General features: G+C 43.0%; 1 protein-coding gene across 1 annotated transcript in view; it reads left to right on the top strand.

The window, feature by feature from the left end:
* CELSR3 (cadherin EGF LAG seven-pass G-type receptor 3) overlaps nt 1-20,660 on the top strand; it is a 106,715-nt gene that overhangs the window by 80,397 nt on the left and 5,658 nt on the right. The window contains 13 exon segments of the mRNA XM_042450151.1: nt 484-610; nt 4,852-5,058; nt 5,450-5,624; nt 6,734-6,846; nt 7,315-7,394; nt 7,897-8,023; nt 11,338-11,451; nt 11,707-11,843; nt 13,891-13,997; nt 14,526-14,699; nt 15,971-16,171; nt 19,037-19,770; nt 19,772-20,163. Coding sequence (XP_042306085.1) covers nt 484-610; nt 4,852-5,058; nt 5,450-5,624; nt 6,734-6,846; nt 7,315-7,394; nt 7,897-8,023; nt 11,338-11,451; nt 11,707-11,843; nt 13,891-13,997; nt 14,526-14,699; nt 15,971-16,171; nt 19,037-19,770; nt 19,772-20,163 — 2,688 coding nt within the window.

Genomic DNA, 20,660 nt, shown 5'->3' with positions numbered 1-20,660 from the left:
CATATTAATATGTAACATCCAGAACAAATATAACATGGTGTTTATATATTGCTAGACTATTCTGTCTATGGTCTTCTGTAGAGCATCTTTGAAGCCCGCCTGATTTCTGACAACTGAATTCTTAAGATTCATTCATCTGCACTACTTTAGGTACAATTTTGAGGCCTAAATTCAAGTGTTGGTCTCAACTAATGTAGGTCCATTCTGTCATTAGGAACTTAGTAAGTCAACAGGGTCCATTGAGGCAGTGGAACTAACAGTTGGATTTAGACCTATGTAATTATCTTCTGAAACTTCGAAAGAGGTACTTAACTTATCCCATGGAAACAAGGCTGGCAGAAACAAGATTATCTAGCATATTTCCTTGATTCAGTAGAGCCCTTCATGCTCCCCCCCCCCCCCCATTGCCTGCCTCTAAGAAAAAATGGTCTTGAAAATTCTTTTCCATAGAGGCTTTTTTTCTGGATTTCTTTTTGACTGCAGGCTTGAACCCCCAGGCTTCTGGACAGCACGGGATTGTGATCTTGTGTACCGAAACACCACACATGTCCGCTGCCACTGCTCCCAGTTTGGCACTTTTGGGGTCCTGATGGACAGCTCCCACCGAGAGGTAATGCTATTTAGCAAGAAGGGCACAAGAAGGAGCAAGAGAGAGAACTGTTTTAATTTTATTGTGTGCAGGAGGAAAAGACTTCTGTTGTATGGGAACAGAAAGGCCTCAGATGAACAGCAAGGGCCAAATTACATGTGACAGAGATGCTTTTGTTTATTATTAGTGTGCCTACCTTGTGCATGTCAGTCAAATGGAGGTGATTCTGATTTTTATAACAAAAAAGAGCAAGGTTGAACTCTGTGTTTTCTCCATCTTATTTTACCATACTCCATTTGGAAGTCGTCCCCCCCCCCCATACCATTGACTTCTAGTATTGAAATCAGGCTGGGAGAAAAAAAATGTTTACAGTGATACAGTTCTGTGGGTGATAGGCAGGGTTCAGCTCCCCTTACTCAGACACAGTTTTGCTGTAAAATTAAAGGTCTCTCCCAGCTCCACTATATATGTCAGTGGGATTGACAACAAACAATAAAGATGGCAACCCGTTTGCAACTAGTTTGGCTCTGCCAATTAGCAAAAGCAGCATGGCACATAATTGACAAGACCAGAGACAGATGGCCATTTGAAAAGTGCAGAAGTTTCAGTTCATCATCTATTCAGAAATGCTCAGCAAGCAAAACTGTTAGAGGAGTTTGATGAGAAAAGCCCTAGGTACTTCTCCCTTACAGCTTTGTGTTGGAGGAAGAGGATTCTAAGTATGCTCTTTGAAAACTGTTCAGCTTACCAAAGTAATTCCAGCTACTCTCCTCTTTTAAAATGTTTCTCTTGTTTTCTGCCTTTATGCGGCTTTAGTTTTGGTTTAATCGATTCTATTTATATACATCTTATTTTTATGTGGGAGCAAGACAGACATGTAATTTAAAAAACATGGCTGCATCTTTCACATCTAGTCTAACCCTTAGCAGTATTTGCAGTGCAGTGTTTTGTCTGCAGTCTAGGATGTAGACATTTTTCATCATTGTTTCCACATACGGGGACAGCACAGACTTTTAAAAGGACCCTATTTTATACTGACAGCCACCTCAGAGGCCTGTTGCCAGGCAGAAAGGCAAAATATAAATATTTTAATTAACAATGATAGGTTTACTTTAGGGTTGCCATAAGTTAGAAATGATCGGAAGGCACCGAGCAAGTTAAGCAAGATGAACTCAAACTCCTAGTACAACTAAGCAAATATGATATAATAGGCATCACTGAAACCTGGTGGGATGAGTCTCATAATTGGAATGTGGAAATAGAGGGCTATAACCTTTTTAAGAGAAATAGGTCAAACAGGAAAGGAGGAGGAATAGCACTATATGTCAGAGATATTTGCACCAGTGAAGAGATCCAGGACATCAATCATGGAAGCCAGGGGGAGAGCATCTGGGTAAAAATTAAAGGGGAGGGAAACAACAAGGATGTTACGGTGAGAGTCTACTACAGACCCCCAAGTCAGACTGAGGAATTGGATGATGCCTTTCTAGAACAGATGACCACACAGTCAGAAAAGAGAGATGTAGTAGTGATGGGCGACTTCAACTATCCTGATATTTGCTGGAAGTCAAACTCAGCCAAATCCTCAAGGCCTAGCAAATTCCTCACTTGCCTAGAAGACAATTTCATGGTCAAAAAGGTGGAAGAGGCAACAAGGGGGTCAGCTATCTTAGATCTGATCCTAACCAACAAGGATGACTTGGTTAATGGGGTGCAAGTGGTGGGATCATTAGGTGGAAGTGACCATGTTCTCCTGGAGTTTGTAATACAGTGGAAAGGAGAAACCAGGCATAGTCAGACACGCATCCTAGACTTTAGGAGAGCGGATTTCAGTAAACTTAGAGAAGTATTGAGAGCGATTCCATGGTCAGAAATACTAAAAGATAAAGGAGTTCAGGATGGATGGGAGTTTCTCAAAAGAGAGATACTGAAGGCACAATTTCAAACAGTTCCAGTGAGAAAGAAAAACGGGAGGTGTCTCAAGAAACCAGGATGGATGACTAAGGAACTTTCAACTGAGCTAAGTTTGAAACGGAACATGTATAAGAAATGGAAAAAGGGGGAAATCACAAAAAAGGAATTCAAAGAAATAGCAGGCATGTGTAGGGATAAAGTCAGAAAAGCTAAAGCGCAGAATGAACTCAGGCTTGCTAGAGAGGTTAAGAACAATAAAAAGGGCTTTTTTGGATATGTCCGCAGCAAAAGGAAGAAGAAGGAAACGGTAGGGCCACTGCGTGGAGAAGATGGCAAAATGCTAACAGAAGACAGAGAAAAGGCAGAATTACTCAACACCTTCTTTGCCTCAGTCTTCTCAGAAAAGGCAAAGGGTGCTCAACCTGAGGATAATGGAGCAGAGGACAGAATAGAGGAATTTCAGCTCAGAATAAGTAAAGAGATAGTAGAGGAATATCTTATTAATCTAAATGAATTTAAGTCTCCAGGACCAGATGAACTCCATCCAAGGGTATTAAAAGAACTGGCAAATGTAATATCGGAGCCATTGGCAATAATCTTTGAAAACTCCTGGAAAACAGGAGAGATCCCAGCAGACTGGCGGAGGGCAAACGTCCCCATCTTCAAAAAGGGGAAAAAAGAGGATCCCAACAATTATCGTCCAGTTAGTCTGACATCAGTACTAGGAAAGATTCTGGAGCAGATCATTAAACAGAGAGTCTGTGAACATCTAGAAGGCAATGCCATAATCACAAAAAGCCAACATGGGTTTCAGAGAAACAAGTCATGCCAGACAAATCTAATCTCTTTCTTTGATAAAATTACCAGCTTGGTAGATGAAGGGAATGCTGTGGATATAGTATATCTTGATTTCAGTAAGGCCTTTGACAAAGTTCCCCATGACATTCTTGCAAACAAGCTTGTAAAATGTGGGCTAGACAAAGGAACTGTTAAATGGATCTGTAATTGGTTGACCGGCCGAACCCAAAGGGTGCTCAACAATGGCTCCTTTTCATCCTGGAGAAAAGTGACCAGTGGGGTCCCACAGGGCTCTGTCCTGGGCCCAGTGCTATTCAACATCTTTATCAAGGAACTGTTACAAGGATTTGTAATTGGTTGACCGGCCGAGCCGAAAGGGTGCTCAACAATGGCTCTTTTTCCTCCTGGAGAGAAGTGACCAGTGTTATTCAACATCTTTATTAATGACCTAGATGACAGAATTGGGAGCATACTTATCAAATTTGCAGATGACAACAAATTAGGAGGAATAGCTAATACCTCAGAGGACAGGATCGACATTCAAAATGACCTGAATAGACTAGAAAGCTGGGCCAAAGCTAACAAAATGAAATTCAACACAGAGAAATGTAAGCTACTGCACTTAGGGCAGAAAAATGAAATGCACAGATATAGGATGGGGAACACCTGGCTGAATGAGACAACATGTGAAAGTGATCTGGGAGTCCAAGTAGACCACAAGTTGAACATGAGTGAACAGTGCGATGCGGCAGCTGAAAAGGCCAATGCAATTTTAGGCTGCATCAATAAAAGTATAGTGTCTAGATCAAGAGAAGTAACAGTGCCACTGTATTCTGATTTGGTCAGGCCCCACCTGGAATATTGTGTCCAGTTCTGGGCACCACAATTTAAAAAGGATGTTGAGAAAGTGGAGCGTGTCCAAAGGAGATCAACTAAAATGGTGAAGGGTCTGGAAGCCATGCCCTATGAGGAACGACTCAGGAAGCTGGGGATGTTTAGCCTGGAGAAGAGAAGGTTAAGAGGTGATATGATAGCCCTGTTTAAATATTTGAAAGGATGTCATATTGAGGAGGGAGCAAGCTTGTTTTCTGCTGCTCCAGAAAACAGGACCTGGAACAATGGATGCAAGCTCCAGGAAAAGAAATTCCTTCCACCTCAACATTAGGAGGAACTTCCTGACAGTAAGGGCTGTTCGACAGTGGAACACACTCCCTCGGAGTGTAGTGGAGTCTCATTACTTGGAGCTCTTTAAACAGAGGCTAGATGGCCATCTGTCGGGGATGCTTTGATTTGGATTTCCTGCATGGCAGGGGGTTGGATTGGATGGCCTTTGTGGTCTCTTCCAACTCTGATTCTATGATTCTATGAACAACAGCAACAAATATTGGCTTATTTCTTTATTATGCCTCAATTGTTTTGTGTTGGTGCTTTTTTATTTTGTACATCAGCTTGAAGTCCTTTTTGATGTAGAAGTGGGCTAAAAATATTAGTATAATGCACACTTCCTTCATTCTTTGATGTTTCCTTTTGTCTTTGGTTTCTCCCTGCAGCAGCTGGAAGGTGACCTGGAGACCTTGGCCATTGTCACCTATTCCTTGGTGTCCTTTTCCCTTCTGTGCTTACTGCTGACATTCTCCTTCCTGATCTGCCTGAAAGGTCTCAAGTCCAACACTCGAGGCATTCACTGCAACATCTCTGTCACTCTCTTCTTCTCTGAGCTGCTCTTCCTCGTGGGTATCAGTCATACTGAAAATCAGGTGAGAAGAGGAAGGGCAATGTTAAAGTTTTGAAAACAGCAAGGGATGTTAACACCTGGGGGAAATAAACTGCCAGGAATTTATGAGCTAGGGCATTTTAAAAATGGAATATTCGGCTTGCAAAACAAGTGGAGAATGAGAGGATTGTAGGCTAACTAAGTGTAGAGTTCACATCCTTTGAAATTCTCACACATGCCTGTCAACATCTAATGCTGAAGCATAGGTTAGAGAGGAGATGTGCTACTGTGTTCTCTATTTCCCCAAATTAAATAGAAATCTTAAGGGGAATCGTTGAAAATAGTTCCAGGTAAGACAATAATGATTTGGTTAGACATGCTATTTTAGAGGATGTCTTTGACTGGTATGTTGATTTTTCCTCTTTTTCCTCCAGTTCTTTTGCACTGTGATTGCCATCTTGCTGCACTATTTCTTCCTCTCAACTTTTGCTTGGCTCTTTGTGCAAGGCCTACATATTTACCGCATGCAGACTGAAGCTCGCAACATCAACTATGGGGCTATGAGGTTCTATTATGCCATTGGTTGGGGGGTCCCTGCCATCATTACAGGTAAATGAAAGGGTATTTAGCCAATGAATACCAGGTGTTGCAAGCTGTATTTCAGATGTAGGAGCTGGAAAACCCATGTCTGAACATTCCTTGCCTAAGAAAACCCTATAAAATTCATGGGGTCACCATCAGTCAACAGGAAATCTGAAGGCATTTAGGAAGACTGGATTTGCCTTCTCTATAGAAGGAAACATTACCTGTCAACTGACATGGCAGCTTGCATAATTAGGAACAAAGGTATAAAGTATGCCTTCACCAACCTGCTGTTCATCCAGATCTGCAGAAGTACAGTTTACTTCATCCCTATCAGCCGTGCTTACTGGTATGCCATATTGGAGAAGGTTGCTACAGAGGCATTGGTCTACCAAATTATGTTTGCTCATTGTCAGTCTAACATGCTACTAAATGTGCTTGATTGTCACAACAAGCCATGGTATACTTTACTGAAATTAGGCTTTGTTGTAATGTGTAAATCAACCTCTGCTAACAAGCCATGGTTTATCAACCAGCCACAAACCATAATCTGAATGCATGGTGTGCTGCTGCCTTCTGAACTCAGGCTTATTTAACCCATGCCTTGTTTTGACATCTGAACTTCCACCAAAGGCTTGTCTATGGCTTGTTTCCTCAGTTGCCCACCCTGAAACAAGATCTGACAAAAAGGATGCTGGAAAAACAAACCAGAAATAGAGAAAACAGAGCATGATTTGTTTGATCAACTACTATATGTTTTGCAGCTCAATCAGTAAAAAAAGTGCATGTGCTCAGTTTGTTGTTTTTGGAATAACAGGCTAACACACTTACACCTCTGAAAGATATTTTGGAGAATCCAGTTTTGTGACACCTTTGGGGTGCTAGTCAGGAGTACTACCACTGACCAGGATCTCTCATCTGTATCATTGCATGCCCCTATGAGTATCATATCCAAAACAAGGTTTCTAGAGAGTTCTGCTTGCAGCTTTTGTTCCTCACACTGGAGACAAGGAAATAAACAGGAAAAAAAAAGCAAGGAGCAGATTTGCATTGAACCAGCAGAGATACAGAAAGTATATTGCTGAGGGATGTGGAAAACTCATTGTACAACTGACCTTCTCCTTCATTTTGGCCAGGGTTATCAGTTGGCTTGGATCCAGAGGGTTATGGGAACCCAGATTTCTGCTGGATTTCCATCCATGATAAACTGATTTGGAGTTTTGCAGGGCCTATTGTTGTTGTCATTGTGGTAAGCTCTTCTCGTATTCATTCAGTCTTTGCATCAGGCTTCTATATCCTTTTTCATTGCTCAGCATACTTGGTCCCTGTTCTGCTTTTCCTCTGCTTCCTTTTCCTGTCATAAAAGTTTAGAGTTTGACAACCTGTTTCCTTCCTATCAGAACCTAACCCAACTCCCATTGGCCTACTTCCTCCTTTTCCTGTACCTCTTCTCTTCTGTCTCTGGAGATCTGTGAATCTTAACACACTGCTTTGCTGTGAGGATGTGAACATTTGGCCTTTATGACATCATTGTTTGTGGTCTTTTCTGTTACACTTTGTTGTGTGTCTGAATAGAAGTTAGGAAGATGGAGATCTGACCATGTTAGTTATACAGTCTTACCCCTATATAGCAGCTTTCACTTGGGAGATTGTGGGGAGGGCAGAACTAAGAGGGGGACTGTCTTACTCTGTCCCTAACCAGCCTGTCTGTTTCCAGATGAATGGGGTGATGTTTCTGCTGGTGGCAAAGATGCTGTGCTTACCAGGTCAGAAGGAAGCCAAGAAGAAATCTGTTCTGTGAGTATTTACTAGTTACAATGATCTGCTCAGCTCAAAACTTTCTTTGTTCTTTTGGCAAGGATCTGAGCATCACTTCTTGCTCTCCCTAAATGCCTTTACATTTTCCTCACAATTCTGATTGTTAAAAACAACCCCAACATGTTTTCTGTCCATCAGTCTTGTGATCCCCTCCTTTTTGGCCTTCCAGATGTCATTTGGATTGTCTCCCTGCACAGCTGATGTTTGCTCAAGGCAAGAACCCTGGGGTTTTGCCAATCCTATGCTAGTATTGTTTTGTACTCCTTGGGTTATTATGACAAGAAAATCTCTTCATTCCTTTGTGCACTGGCACAGTAGAATTGGACTATAGGGGTCTATTCCTAGTGGGTGCACCTGGATTGTAGATGGTGGAGAGTGGGCTAACGTAGCAGTGTCTCTTGAACTGATGCTCAAATGACCATACATTCTAACCTCTATGTCTGTCCTTCTTGGTGGCTCTTTCTTCCCTGTCTCTCTCCAGCATGACACTGCGAAGCTCCTTCGTTCTGCTTCTAGTTATTAGTACTGCTTGGCTCTTTGGCCTCTTGGCTGTCAACAACAGTGTCCTGGCTTTCCACTATCTCTACACTATCCTCTGCAGCCTTCAGGTAACACCACTCTATACTATCATGAAGATAGTTAGGCAGAGAGGAGGATGACTGGCTTCTGGCAGGAACTACTCTGCAGCAATACCAAATCCTTGACTGTTCCTCACATGAGTCATGCACTTTGGGTACTGCTATTTGAGAAACATCAGTGGCACTCTACCATTAGGCAGAATGAGGCAAACGCTGAGGGACAGCATTGGCAGTGTCCCAGCTATTTCCCCTCATCTCCTCGACCATTCCCCCTCTCTTGGAGGACACAGCTTTCTTGAATCCCCTGCTGCCCTCCGATGTGATGAGGGACCATTTTCAAATTATGAAAGTAACACTAAGATGTCACTTGAGACAATTCTGCTGCCTAGAATAGAGGGGAGTACTATCTTCTGTTTTATGTTAAACTTCAAAATGTCTTGGGCCAGCCCTGCATGAACAGAATGTCTTGCAAAAAATTTTGACTCCCTCAATCCACTGTCTCTCCAGGCTCTGGTTAAGTTGCTCCCTTATGTAAAAATCTAATCAGTTTGCCAACACAGTTGGCATATTTGTAGAAGCTTGCAAAGAGCACATTGTAAATTCTGCGCGCTGAATAAGTTCACCAAATGACAGGCATATGACAAAATAGTATATCTAGCAATGCTAGATGGTAGTCTCCTAGCTGGAAGCAAGATAATCAGAAAATTTAAATACATTTTATGGAAAGCATTTAAGGAACAATCATCCCCCAGAAAACCAACTCCCACCTAAATGGGGAAATGGAATGAATAAACATATAACAGAGGAAAAAAAGCAGAAATTACACTTCTCACCAGCCTAGTAATCATTTGCTAAGACTCACACAAAGAATTATTTAAAATCATTTTTCCTGATGTAGTTTCACAAACACTTTTAAATAATTGGTGATAATTCTCTTTACTCAAGTGTCTTCCTTTCGCAGCTAAAGGGAGACCCATAAGTAAAGTTTTGCTATTGGCTGAAATCCTGTTGGGGACACATGCAGGATATGTCTTTTTGGGGTAATTGCGGAAGGAGGTGTCCAGCACCTCCATCACACAATGACCCCACAGGCATGCAAACTACCTTTCTACCACCAATGTCCTGTCTACCCATAGCCATTTAGTAGCTGGGGGTGTGGGGTAGTCAAGAAGCATCCAGCTGTGTTTCTGAAACCACAGTCATGAAGATCATGGTATCTTCCTGACCTTCCCAGGTGTCCTGAACCTCCTGGGGCAGATGGGGCCTCTTTGTGCATCCAGCTGCAGAAACACAGCCAAACACTTCCTGATTACTTGTACCCAGACACTCAATGATACTCAGTGAGGAAGGAGGAGTGGAGTCCAGCAGCAGATTGATAGGTTGTATATGTATGGGAGAGGGGGAGGAAAGAGACCTACATCTGGATTTAAGCTCTGCCAGTGCTTTCCTGGATCTCCATTAATGTTGAAAATGTGAATATGGATTGGAAATTGTCTGTCCAGAACTTTGCCAGCCTTGAGTTCATGCATAGACCAATTTTGCCCTCTAGTGGAAAGTGGAAGTATTCATTCAGACAATAAAATCCAAAATCCACATGCAGCAATGCCTTTTTTGTGCGAACTCCACAGCTCTTTTGTTGGACTATAATTTGGGACTACAATTTGTCAGTACCTAAAAGTTTTCCCAGATGTAACAGTACAGAGACTTCTTGAAAAAGTCAATGTTCTCCACCTTTAAAAAGGAATAACTGGCTTCTCAAAGGACAGGGACATCTTTATCTCAAGAGAAGTTACTTTTCAGTTGATAATGATAATGAGAGTTGAAATTGTACTGCATGTCTTTTATAGCTCTTTGTCTGTAGTCCTCACATGGTTCATAAGGGGAGTGGCCTCTGCCTGCATTGAAATCCCTCAGTGTCATCTTAACTGACAACATCTCAGACAGAACATAGGCCTGTGACTCTAACTTAATCAGTATTTTTCCCTGTATGATTTTTAACATGTTTGCCTGATGAGGAAGCCAGTGAAACTTTGAAAGCTTGCATAATGTATTTTGTGCTCAGAAAAAGTATCACTGCTTGTTGCTTTTGTTGCACTTTGTTTCACGGACAATATGGCTACCCCTGAATATTTTATTTAGAAAATAAGATTTCTCATCGCCATAAAAGTTGTTAACAATGGCCTGAAACAATGGGCCAAAAAGAGCAGCTTCTGGTCATTCAGGGATGTGGTGTGCAGAAGATGCACATCCTCAGAACAGCCAGAAGCTGCTCTGAGTCTGCCTTAGGTTGCCTGAAGCTGCCAGCCAAAGGAGCAGCAAATATCTTCTCCTTGCCAGCAGCCCATTAAGGAACGTGATGACAGCCCGCTTTGAGAGCAAGCTGTGTGGTGGCTGCAGCCCCTAACTGATCATGGGCAGAGCGGCCAGAGGCTGCTTCTTTATGCCCATCGCCGCAGCAACACTTGGTTTTTCTATAGTTGGATTTTGAGTGTGTTCTACAACAAAGAGGAAGAAAGTATATTGTCATATCTCATTTGTCCAGGACAGTAAATTGGGACATGTAGTTAGATCAACAAGGTGTTCCAATTGCAAGTGGTTGAACAAAAGCAAAAATAAGCTTAAATCAGGCTAATGAGATCACGAAACACTGGGATGGAAACAGGAATATGAGTGCAAAAGGGTCTCTTTTCAAGCTCTGTTTCTGGTACCAAAAATAAAATTCCTGGGCTGAACAGGTCCTCAGGGGGCATCTTGTTCCAGTGGGTAGCAGAGGGTAGCAGATTTCTGGAGGATAGAGACATTTTCTGTGCCTTTCCACATGCTGTCATAGTACTTCCATTCTCTTTCTGAGGGAGATGGTCATAAAAGTGTGTCTTTTGTTGCACTGGAAAAATCTGTTTGACAAAAGGCACACTTTTATGACCATCTCCATCGGGAAGAGGACAGAAATACTATGATGGTGTATGGAGAGGCACAGAGAAAGCTGCTACTCGCCTGCTCTATTTTGGCTTTCTTTTCTCATGCAATAAGGCTCTGGGATTCTACTGAACACCAAATCAGATCCTGCAAGCCTGTACTCTACTTAACTTTGCTGTCTATTCCATCTGAATAATTTTGGGGGCTCAAATGTTGGGAAAGACCATAATTTAATGACAAAGCAAATGTTCACTGTTTCTGTCCCTGACATTCCCAGATAATTCTGGAAGACACTCCCTCTCTGAAGCCTGGGGGGATGCTGCCAGTCTGGGGGAGATAATACTGAGCTGAATGGAGCAAAGGTGCAATTGAGTATAGGGCAATTTCCTGTGTTCCATATTCAAAGCTTATCTTCCTCCTCTCCACAGGGTTTGGCAGTACTGGGTCTGTTCTGTGTGCTGAACAAAGAAGTACAGGAAGCGTGGAAATCAGCCTGTCTTGGCAAGAAGGGTCAGGGCGAGGAAGCTACTAGAAGTGGTCAGGTAAGAGTTGGTATTCTTATAATTTGAGTGAAAGACAATAGCTTGCTTCAGGCCTCAGCCTTTGCCTTAATTCTGTCCTCTCCTCAGGAGATGTAAAACTGTACTCATAGACTATGGGGGTCCTGTCTTCTGACTTTGCTATACCACTATTCTTGAAGGAATTCATGGCTCCTGCCTACTCCCTAAAGGAAGGGGCCTCCTAACAAAGGAAGAATCTCAAACAAGGTCCTTCATCTTTTTACTTTTCTACCTCAGGGGCCCAATGCCTACAACAACACAGCCCTCTTTGAGGAGAGTGGTCTCATTCGTATCACCCTGGGAGCCTCTACTATCTCTTCTGTCAGCAGTGTGCGCTCAGCCCGAACCCATTCTAGTCAGCGAGGCTACCTCAGGTAGGAATCAGTGTGAATACATCTTCAGAGATTATTGCATGCCAGATCCATGCCAGGATAGATGTGAGTTGTAACCATCACCAACAGATCTTATCACTGTTCTTGAAAAGATGCCGGGGAAGCCTGGGTTGGATACGCACTACCTGCTGCCCAGGAATGTGACAATAAGATCTGTTGGTGATGGTTATAACCTGCTTCTATCCTGGTGTGGATTTCCTCCTTCTCCTCTTTAGCATGCCTGAGAACATCCAGCTGTGGAAATGTATTTGTGAGTTTATGTTTATCTTGAAATGGAAGCTGTCTTTCACAGATGTGATACCTCTGCTTGTGAACAAGAGTCTGAAACAGGGCTTGCCCAAGACATAGTTCTGCGTAAGGCTAACAATGTTGGCATGCCCTGCTATAACCATCTACTAAAGCCAGAACAGGGGTGACATTGCTGCATCTAGCATCTGCTGCCTGATGCAGTTGCCTCGCTCTAGCTAATGGGAGGGCTTGCCTTGGTTTGAAAACATATAGAATGACAGTGGGGACATTATTTCTGCTATCACCCACAAGAGTTTGCTCCTTTGCTTTTCCTGCTATATGGTCATCCACAGTTTCACCAAGAACTCATAGTTATGGTTGTACTCCTATTGTTAGTCCGGTGAGTGAACTAGAGAGTTGTTTACAGCAGAAACGTTATTTGGCAAGAGACAAAAAATGTGACTCTGACTTGATAGATGGATAACAATGTTTTGGGTTTTCTTAAGATTTCTCTTTCAATCCACCCTTATAACTCCACAGTGGCCAGCTAGCTGCTCATAACAAGTGCACAAGTGCAAAATGAGAGCAAGAGCCCTCTCATGGTTTTGTTTCCTAGCAACTAATATTCAGATGTTTTTAGAAATAGCTTGTAACCATCATGAATTGTAGTCACAGATGGCTTTATCATCTTTAAAGTTGTCTCATCCCCTTTTAAAGTCCTCTAACCTAGAAGCTTACCGCACTGTTCCTGCGCGGTCCATTCTGAGAATGGAACGGAAGGAGCAGGAACGAGTGCGGAACGAGTGGGGGACGGATTTTACCACACACCCCAGTTCCTCTTTCGTTCCGTTCCCCCTCTCTTCCATTCTCAATCCGTTCCAGAGGGGGGAATTTTTGAGAACTGTTCAGAACAGTTCTCAAAAAGCGTTCCCTCTGGAACGGAATGGGAACAGAAGATAGGGGGAACGGAACGAATGAGGGACTGAGGCGTGTGGTAAAATCCATCCCCCACTTGTTCTGTTTCCTGCCGGGCCATTCTCAGAATGGCCCTGAAGCCCAGTGCGGTAAGCTTCCTAGTGTGCATCACCACATTCCATGGAAGTAAATTCTATAGTTCAGTTATGGTCTAATGAAGAAGTATTTCATTTTCTCTTTCTTTAATCTGCCACCATTCAGCTTCATCATTAAAGCTTAGTATTATGAGAGAGAGAGTAGCTTCTGTTTATCCACCTTCTCCACACCATTCATAATATAAAAATGTCTCCCCTTATTCAGTTATTTTAGCTTGGCTAAGTTTAGTCATATAAACTTTTATTTATAAACTTAAAGAGGCTAGGATCTGGTAACCTTTCCATGTAGTAGAATTCTTCCAATCCTCTGATAATTCTGGTTGTTCTCTTGATGGAACTTTACAAATTGATGTACAGAATAGAACATGCTGGAATATTATAGAGTGTATACCATAATCTTGTATCCTAATGGGGTCCATGGAGTAGACCTACAAACCTTTTTTGCTGTTGTTGTTCCATTCCACTGGCAGGATGCTTAGCTTATATTCTATGTGCATAAGAACAAAGACTAAGAACATTGTAAATTCATTAGGAGTATCCTTACAATGATTAGAACCAATAGATCTTTAGCCTGAATATCATTTATCTAAATGACAGTCATTCCCTGGGATCTCAAATAGGTCTTGGCTCTGGAGAGATGACCAAGAGCTTCTATTTCACTCCCAGTTTGTAGTCCCTCACTTGATGTGAAAGATGCAAGTTCTGATTGTTTTCTCTGTTGTGGGTTTCAGAGATAACATGATGACACATCAAGGCTCAGCTCTGGATCACAATTTGCTGAATCATGCTGGTCCCACTGACCTTGACGTAGCCATGTTCCATCGTGATGCAGGACCAGGTACAGTTGCTTCCAATGTGGCAGTTTGTGAGTATGAAAGGCAATGCAATGTGTTCAAATACAAAGAAGCCTAAAGAGAAAACCCCAATACAAGAAATATTTTTGATGCTGTTTGGTACCTTGCTTCTTGTTTCATGTATATACAGAGCATTTAACAATCCTTTTGCTGCAAGAACAATTCAACTCTGTGATCATGCTCCAACTTTGCTAGGGAAGGAAGCAATAGTAAATTTCTCACAGCAGTGTCTTCCTTGCTCAAAACAAAAACAAAAACAAAAAAATCCCTTTTGTTTGCTATCATAGTGACTTGTGAAATATTTTTATGTTTTGTGCTTGAGAGAGTTTGAATGACTGATACAACTGTCGGTGTTATTAATGCAATAAACCATGGTTTCACTTCCCAGGCTTCTATACCTGTTTGTGTGAAGGCAATGTATGTATTGGGAAGCTATTAACCATCATGTCTCAGAATGAAACTGCTGCTCCCTCAGCCCTCTTTTCTTTCTAAATGTCACTTATCTTGCTCAGATCAAGACTCTGATTCAGACAGTGATCTCTCCCTCGATGAGGAACGTAGCCTCTCAATTCCATCATCGGAGAGTGAGGAGAATGTACATCTCCGGGGCAGGTTCCAACGCCAGTTTAAAAGGGCAGCACACAGCGAGAGACTCCTTACCAATCCTTCAAATACCACCCCCAAAGGCAAGTACTGTTGGACCAAGAACAGATTGAGTCCCAGGTTTGAGCCCATTGGGCCAACCTGGACAACACGGGCCTGGGTCAAGGCTGTGCTATGTGCTATATACCAAGAAAAAATAGAAAATGAGAAAATGTGAAGGAAGCATCTTAAACATAATACGAATTTCAAAAATAGTACTAAAAATGGATGATACAGATATAGATGTAGGTATAGATATAGATAATGTGTGTGGAACCCACTTGAAATAAATAGTGTTTACTGACAGAGGATTTTGGTTTGATCAGGAGGCTTCCGTTTTGTTGCAAAGGAAACAAGTGCATGTAAATAAACTTAATCCATGAAAAAATTGTTATTACCATCTGTACATGTGCACGATCTCTTCCAACTAATGAAGGTGCACTGAGACCACAGCAGATATCTTAAGGGGTTGAACTGGGGGTGGATATAGTAAGCAAAGGGATCTTGTAGCACCGGTACGGATGGGCAGGAAGGGACAGTGAGATGCCCCCTTTCTGCCCTGGATCGTTGCCGTGACAACCGCATGGGCACGGCAATGATCCACTCCAAAAAGGAGCTGCAAAACGCAGCTCCTTTTCGCACCACTGCCAAAGCGCCATTAGCACCCTGGAGCAGTGTGGTGATGTCTCTTGTGCACCACACCATTTGGATGCAACACACAAGGTACGTCATTGGCACACACGCCATCTGAATGCATGCACACCCAAAATGATGCCTGGAGAGCGCAGAACGTGTGGATGCTCCGCTCTCCCGAGCCCTAATTTTGGCCCCAGGCTACCGCAAAGCAGTGGCCTGTACCTGGCCTAACTGAAAGAAAGAAGTTGGTAGCATGAGCTTTTGTAGACTTGAGCCAACTTCCTCCTCTGATGTATGTCTATAAAAGTCTACAAAAGCTCATGCTACCAACTTCTTTCTTTCACTTAGTCTCAAAGGTGCTACAAGACCCTTTTGCATACTGATTTTCCAGACCAACACCTATGTCTTTGATGGCTGATATATTATCTTTAGTATGGGTGCAGCTCAGGCAATGGATATTTGTTATTGGCTTTGCCTAGCTGAGCAGTGCTGGAGTACCATACCAATAAAATTGAACAATCTATCACTCAGGCAGGTTCTCTACCACCTGCTGCAGAGAATGAGATTATCCGCTATCCTTCAACACTCATCCAATATCATGGCAAAATGATTCACCAGTTAGTGGGATATATTTGATACACACCATACATACCTGGCATTCTGCAATGTCCTTCCACAGATGTAGATGGCAATGACTTGATGTCCTACTGGCCAGCACTGGGCGAATGTGAAGTTCATCCCTGCTCCCTCCAAAAATGGGGCTCAGAGCGGAAACTTGGATTTGATGTTAATAAGGATGCTGCCAACAACAACCAGCCAGACCTGGCCTTGACCAGTGGGGATGAGAATTCCCTCACCCAGACCCACCGACAGAGGAAAGGTAAGGAGAATGAATGTAGAGTCAATAGGGTGCAACTGTAAGACTGTTGGACTACCCAACCACAAAATTTACTGGATTACTTTGAATCAAGTTGCCATTTTCTCATTCTAACCTTACTACTGTGTACTTTGATGGACAATTCTGCAAGGTCTCAGATACTGCAAGGTATCAGCATTCAACCTTGCCCATGAATGAAGCCTGAGATATCCTTGGAAGATGAGCAGGGTAAGCAGGAATCCCCATCCCAGCACACTCCATAGCTTGAGTGACCCTGAGGAGTCTTTAGAACCATACATGACAGTTATGAGACCCTCTAATATCAGTGCCAGACACCTGGACTCAAAGTTGGTTCTCCGTGGTCCCTCCCACACCCATTATCCCCAAAGTGGCAGGAATGGATGAGATGGAATGGTGGACAGGAACTTCAGGGCCACTAGTAAGATACCTATTAGCTACATGTTAGTCTGTTAGTGATAGAGACAGGAAGCTCATGAAAGCACCTGAGTAGATTAGGGCCTGACTAGAACCAAGAAAGGGCAGCTCGTCATATGGTGGCACTTGAACCTTCTGTTTGACCCAGAATTTGAATCATTACTTTGGAAACACACAAATACTGTTGCTTGTTAGTTAGTTTTTTGAATTATATTGCTCATTAGGGATGCAGTGGCTTAGTGGTTAAGACACCAATTCTGACAATTTTAAAATCGGAAGGTTGACAGGCAAAGTGCTGCAGGACAGAGTGAGCTGCCATTATTAGTCCTAGCTACTGCCAACCTAGCAGTTCGAGAGCATGCAAATGCAAGTAGATAAATAAGTACCACTTCAGTGGGAAAGTAACAACATTCCATACAGTCATTCTGGCCACATGACCACCGGAATCGTCTTTGGATAATACTGGCTCTTTGTCTTAGTAACAGAGATGAGCACTGCCCCTCTACAGTCGGTTATGACTAGACATTCATGTCAAGGGAAAATCTTTACCTTTACAGTATGCCCACATCATATGCTGGCACCTTTTACACAGCTTTCAGCTTATGCTGAAAGCTGCACTGACGGGGTTGCAATGGTACGCATGCCACGTATGAGCCCCATTATTTTCAGTGGGGCTCAAGCATACGCACTATTTGCCTTACGCAGAGGGGTCTGGAACAGATCCCCAACGTAAGACATGGGCACACTGTACTTTTATATTGCTTATTAGTCATTCCACAGAAAATGTGCTGCTACTATGTTACTGACAATGCTATCCCCCTAGAAAACATTACTTGTTACTTGCTAAATTCACCCAAAGTCCCTCAATGTAATATTTCTGCAGTTATGACTAAATATTAATGTTATACAAAATACTAACAATTGTCTCATTTTTGTTAAAACAGTTCAAAGTAAAACATTGCCCCTCATTAAATCAAAAAAGCAATGAATTACAAGTAAAGACATTGCTTTCAATATGTAATCTCCAAGCACTGATCTGAGTTGCATCTTTGCTGAAATTCCAAACTCTAGTAGTGCAAAGTCTTCCCGAGCCCTGTGCCTCCTCTTCCTCCTCATGCTAGCCTTGCTCTAGTCAGGGACATAGCCAGGATTTTGGGAAGGGGGGGGGGTGTCCAAACTAAGTGCCAGCATTATAATGGGGCTTGGGTGCGGCAGCGCGGCTGCACGCACCATTCATTTTATCTAACGGAAGGGGGGTCCAGACCCCCAGCCCCCCCCCCCCCCTTGGCTACGTCCCTGCTCCAGTTCTACTTTACATAATAGCTCTGTTGTCTCCATTTAATAGACAAGGTATAGCCTAGCTCTCAGAAAATCCATATGTTCTGTTTAAAAATAAGCTGATTGAGTGTTCATCAGCAGTTTTGCAAGAAGAATGTACAGTCAACAAAGAAAACTAGAAATCCTCCTTTAACACAGACCAGTGAGAAGGGGACGTTGTGAGTTTATTGAATTTTAAATTCTAAAAAAACAAAAAGCACAACAACACTAGTCCTGCATGGGCATCCCTAATGATTTGAAATCAACATTCTTCAGCCAACTTGTATGCCCAAACTGGCAGAATTGTCCTTAGTCCCTCAGAGAGTCTTCCCACCCACATTAGATGAACAATACAAGAATGGTGGGATTTACAGTGGGTAAAGAAAAGTGAGGCTGAGGGAACAAAGGAGTGGTGGCTGGGTTGATTCAGGAAGAGTGTTAGAGAAGTAAGCCTTAAAGAGAAATTTGAATGGAGAACAGAGAAGGAGGCCAAAGGAGCATGTTGCAGACATTAAAATGCAAAGACAACAGAAGTAAAAGAAGCAGATACAAACTACCATAAGATGGGACTGGTAAAAGCAAAGCAGGGAGAATGAAACATAAAAGGAAAGTGGAGAGGTGGTATAGACAGGCTTGAAGCATGCTTCTCCAATTTGATACCATCTAGATGTGTTGGTCTACTACTATAACCATTCCTACCTGGACGATTATTGTCCAAACATCTGGAGGGCATTAGGTTGAAGAAGCCTTAGCTAAAGAGCTGGTGAGACTGAAATTATTCTAGAGTGATGCAGGAAACCTTTCTCCTTCAAACATAAGGAGAAATGTGATATGATCATAGAAATAAAGCATAGGAGAGGAACTACTTGATCACTCAGTCAGACCATTGGTCATATGTGATTGACACCTATGATCAGGGTGTCAGGTAGGTTTCTTTCCTAGCCCTGTCCCAAAGTTCCTGGTATTCCCTGGTAGTTTCCCATGTAAATAACTAACAAGGCCTAACCCTGATTAGCTTCTGGAATCATAAAACCAAGTACATTCCAGGCGATGGTGTGGGAGGGATGGCAAACCCATAGAATCCATTTTTTTAAAAGAAAATTCTTCCCTTTGTAGGCATCCTGAAGAATCGCCTCCAGTATCCTCCAGCTTTGCAAGGCCTGTCATCTGTGGGGAGAATGACCAATGACCTTTCCTGGTACAAAACCTCCACCCTGGGCCATAGGGCTGTTCCTGCTGCTTCTTATGGCAGGATCTATTCGGGTGCAGGCAGTCTTTCTCAACCAGCAAGCCGTTACTCTTCCCGGGAGCAACTTGACATGCTGATGAGAAGGCAGATGTCCAGAGAACAGCTGAGCCGAAATGATTCTGGCGAGTGCCTAGAAATTGTAGGCAGCTGTCATGGGTCCCGGGAACAGCTGGACACCATTCTGAACAGGCCAAGATCAAGGGAGCACTTGGATACAATCCTCAGTCGACATGGGTCTAGAGAGCACCTTGCAAGCATACCCAGCAGGCATGGGTCTACAGAAAACCTAGGTGAAATATCTACTGGACACAATCAGAGGAATCACAGGAACACTCTACCCAGGAGGCAGGGATCTAGAGACCATCTAGATATTTTGCCTTGTAGATTTGGGTCACGAGAACACCTAGACTGTGGTGGAGCAGTAAGAGAGATCTCGAGAGAATGGCTAAACACTATGCCTAATAGACAAGCCTCTAGAGATCACATGGACACTTTGCTAAGTCGAGACACTTCTCGAGAACAGTTGGATCTGCTTTCTAGAAGGCAGCCTTCAAGGGACCAACTAGCATCAGCTAGACAAACATCAAGAGAACAGCTGGACTTTTTTTTCCAGAAGATCTAATTCCAGAGAGCATCTGGACACAGTGCCTAGCAGGCAGACTCCTCGGGAAAATCTAGAACCTCTTTCTAGACAGCAGCCTTCTAGAGAAAACCTTGAACTCCTCTCCAGAAGGTCCCCTTCTAGAGAAAATCTAGAAGCGGTCCCCAGCCGTCACCCCTCTACAGAGCAATTAGATATCCTTTCTTCCATCCTAGCCTCTTTTAACTCTTCTGTTTTATCCTCTGTGCAATCATCTAGTACTCCCTCAGGCCCACAGACCACACCTTCTGTGGCACAGATGTCGTCCACACCCTCCATGCCCTCCATGCCATGCCCTTCACCGCCTCGCTCTGCTACTTCGCATAGTATTTCCGAGCTGTCACCAGACTCAGAGTAAGTGGCTCCTCCTTCTGAGGGAACATTTTCTCTCCTTGGGCCACTTCAGGCTGTGGACTATCTAGTAAGGTGGCTATGTTCAAATTGTGCATCTCTTTGTTGAAGAGAAGCAAAGTGATCTTGAGAGAAGTTTACTTCAGAAGTTCATAACATTTCCAGAAGACTATAGTCTTCTCATAAGATATACTTTGATCTATCTTTCATTTGCTCTCTGTGCTGGAGATTCACCATCACCCTATGTGATTTATGACCTTATGTATATGAGGACTGAGATGAACTTTCTCAATGGGGAACTTTCAGATCAAAATGAGAGAGGCTGTTATGGGTGGGGGTAAGGCTGAGAAACTGCACAAAGGGCTTGCTGGACCTTATTGGTAATTGACATACATGGATCTTTTTTTCATTCATCCCCCCTTCCCCCCCCCCAAAAAAAATTATCAGTTGCTGTTTTTCCTAACTGAATTCCTCTGGGAAAATGCTGTGGACTGATTTAA

This window comes from Sceloporus undulatus, chromosome 2 (genome assembly GCF_019175285.1).
Source record: "Sceloporus undulatus isolate JIND9_A2432 ecotype Alabama chromosome 2, SceUnd_v1.1, whole genome shotgun sequence".
NCBI classification, from domain to species: Eukaryota; Metazoa; Chordata; class Lepidosauria; order Squamata; family Phrynosomatidae; genus Sceloporus; species Sceloporus undulatus.
Note: the sequence above shows the minus strand (reverse complement) of the source record. Positions and strands in the feature narration are given on the sequence as shown.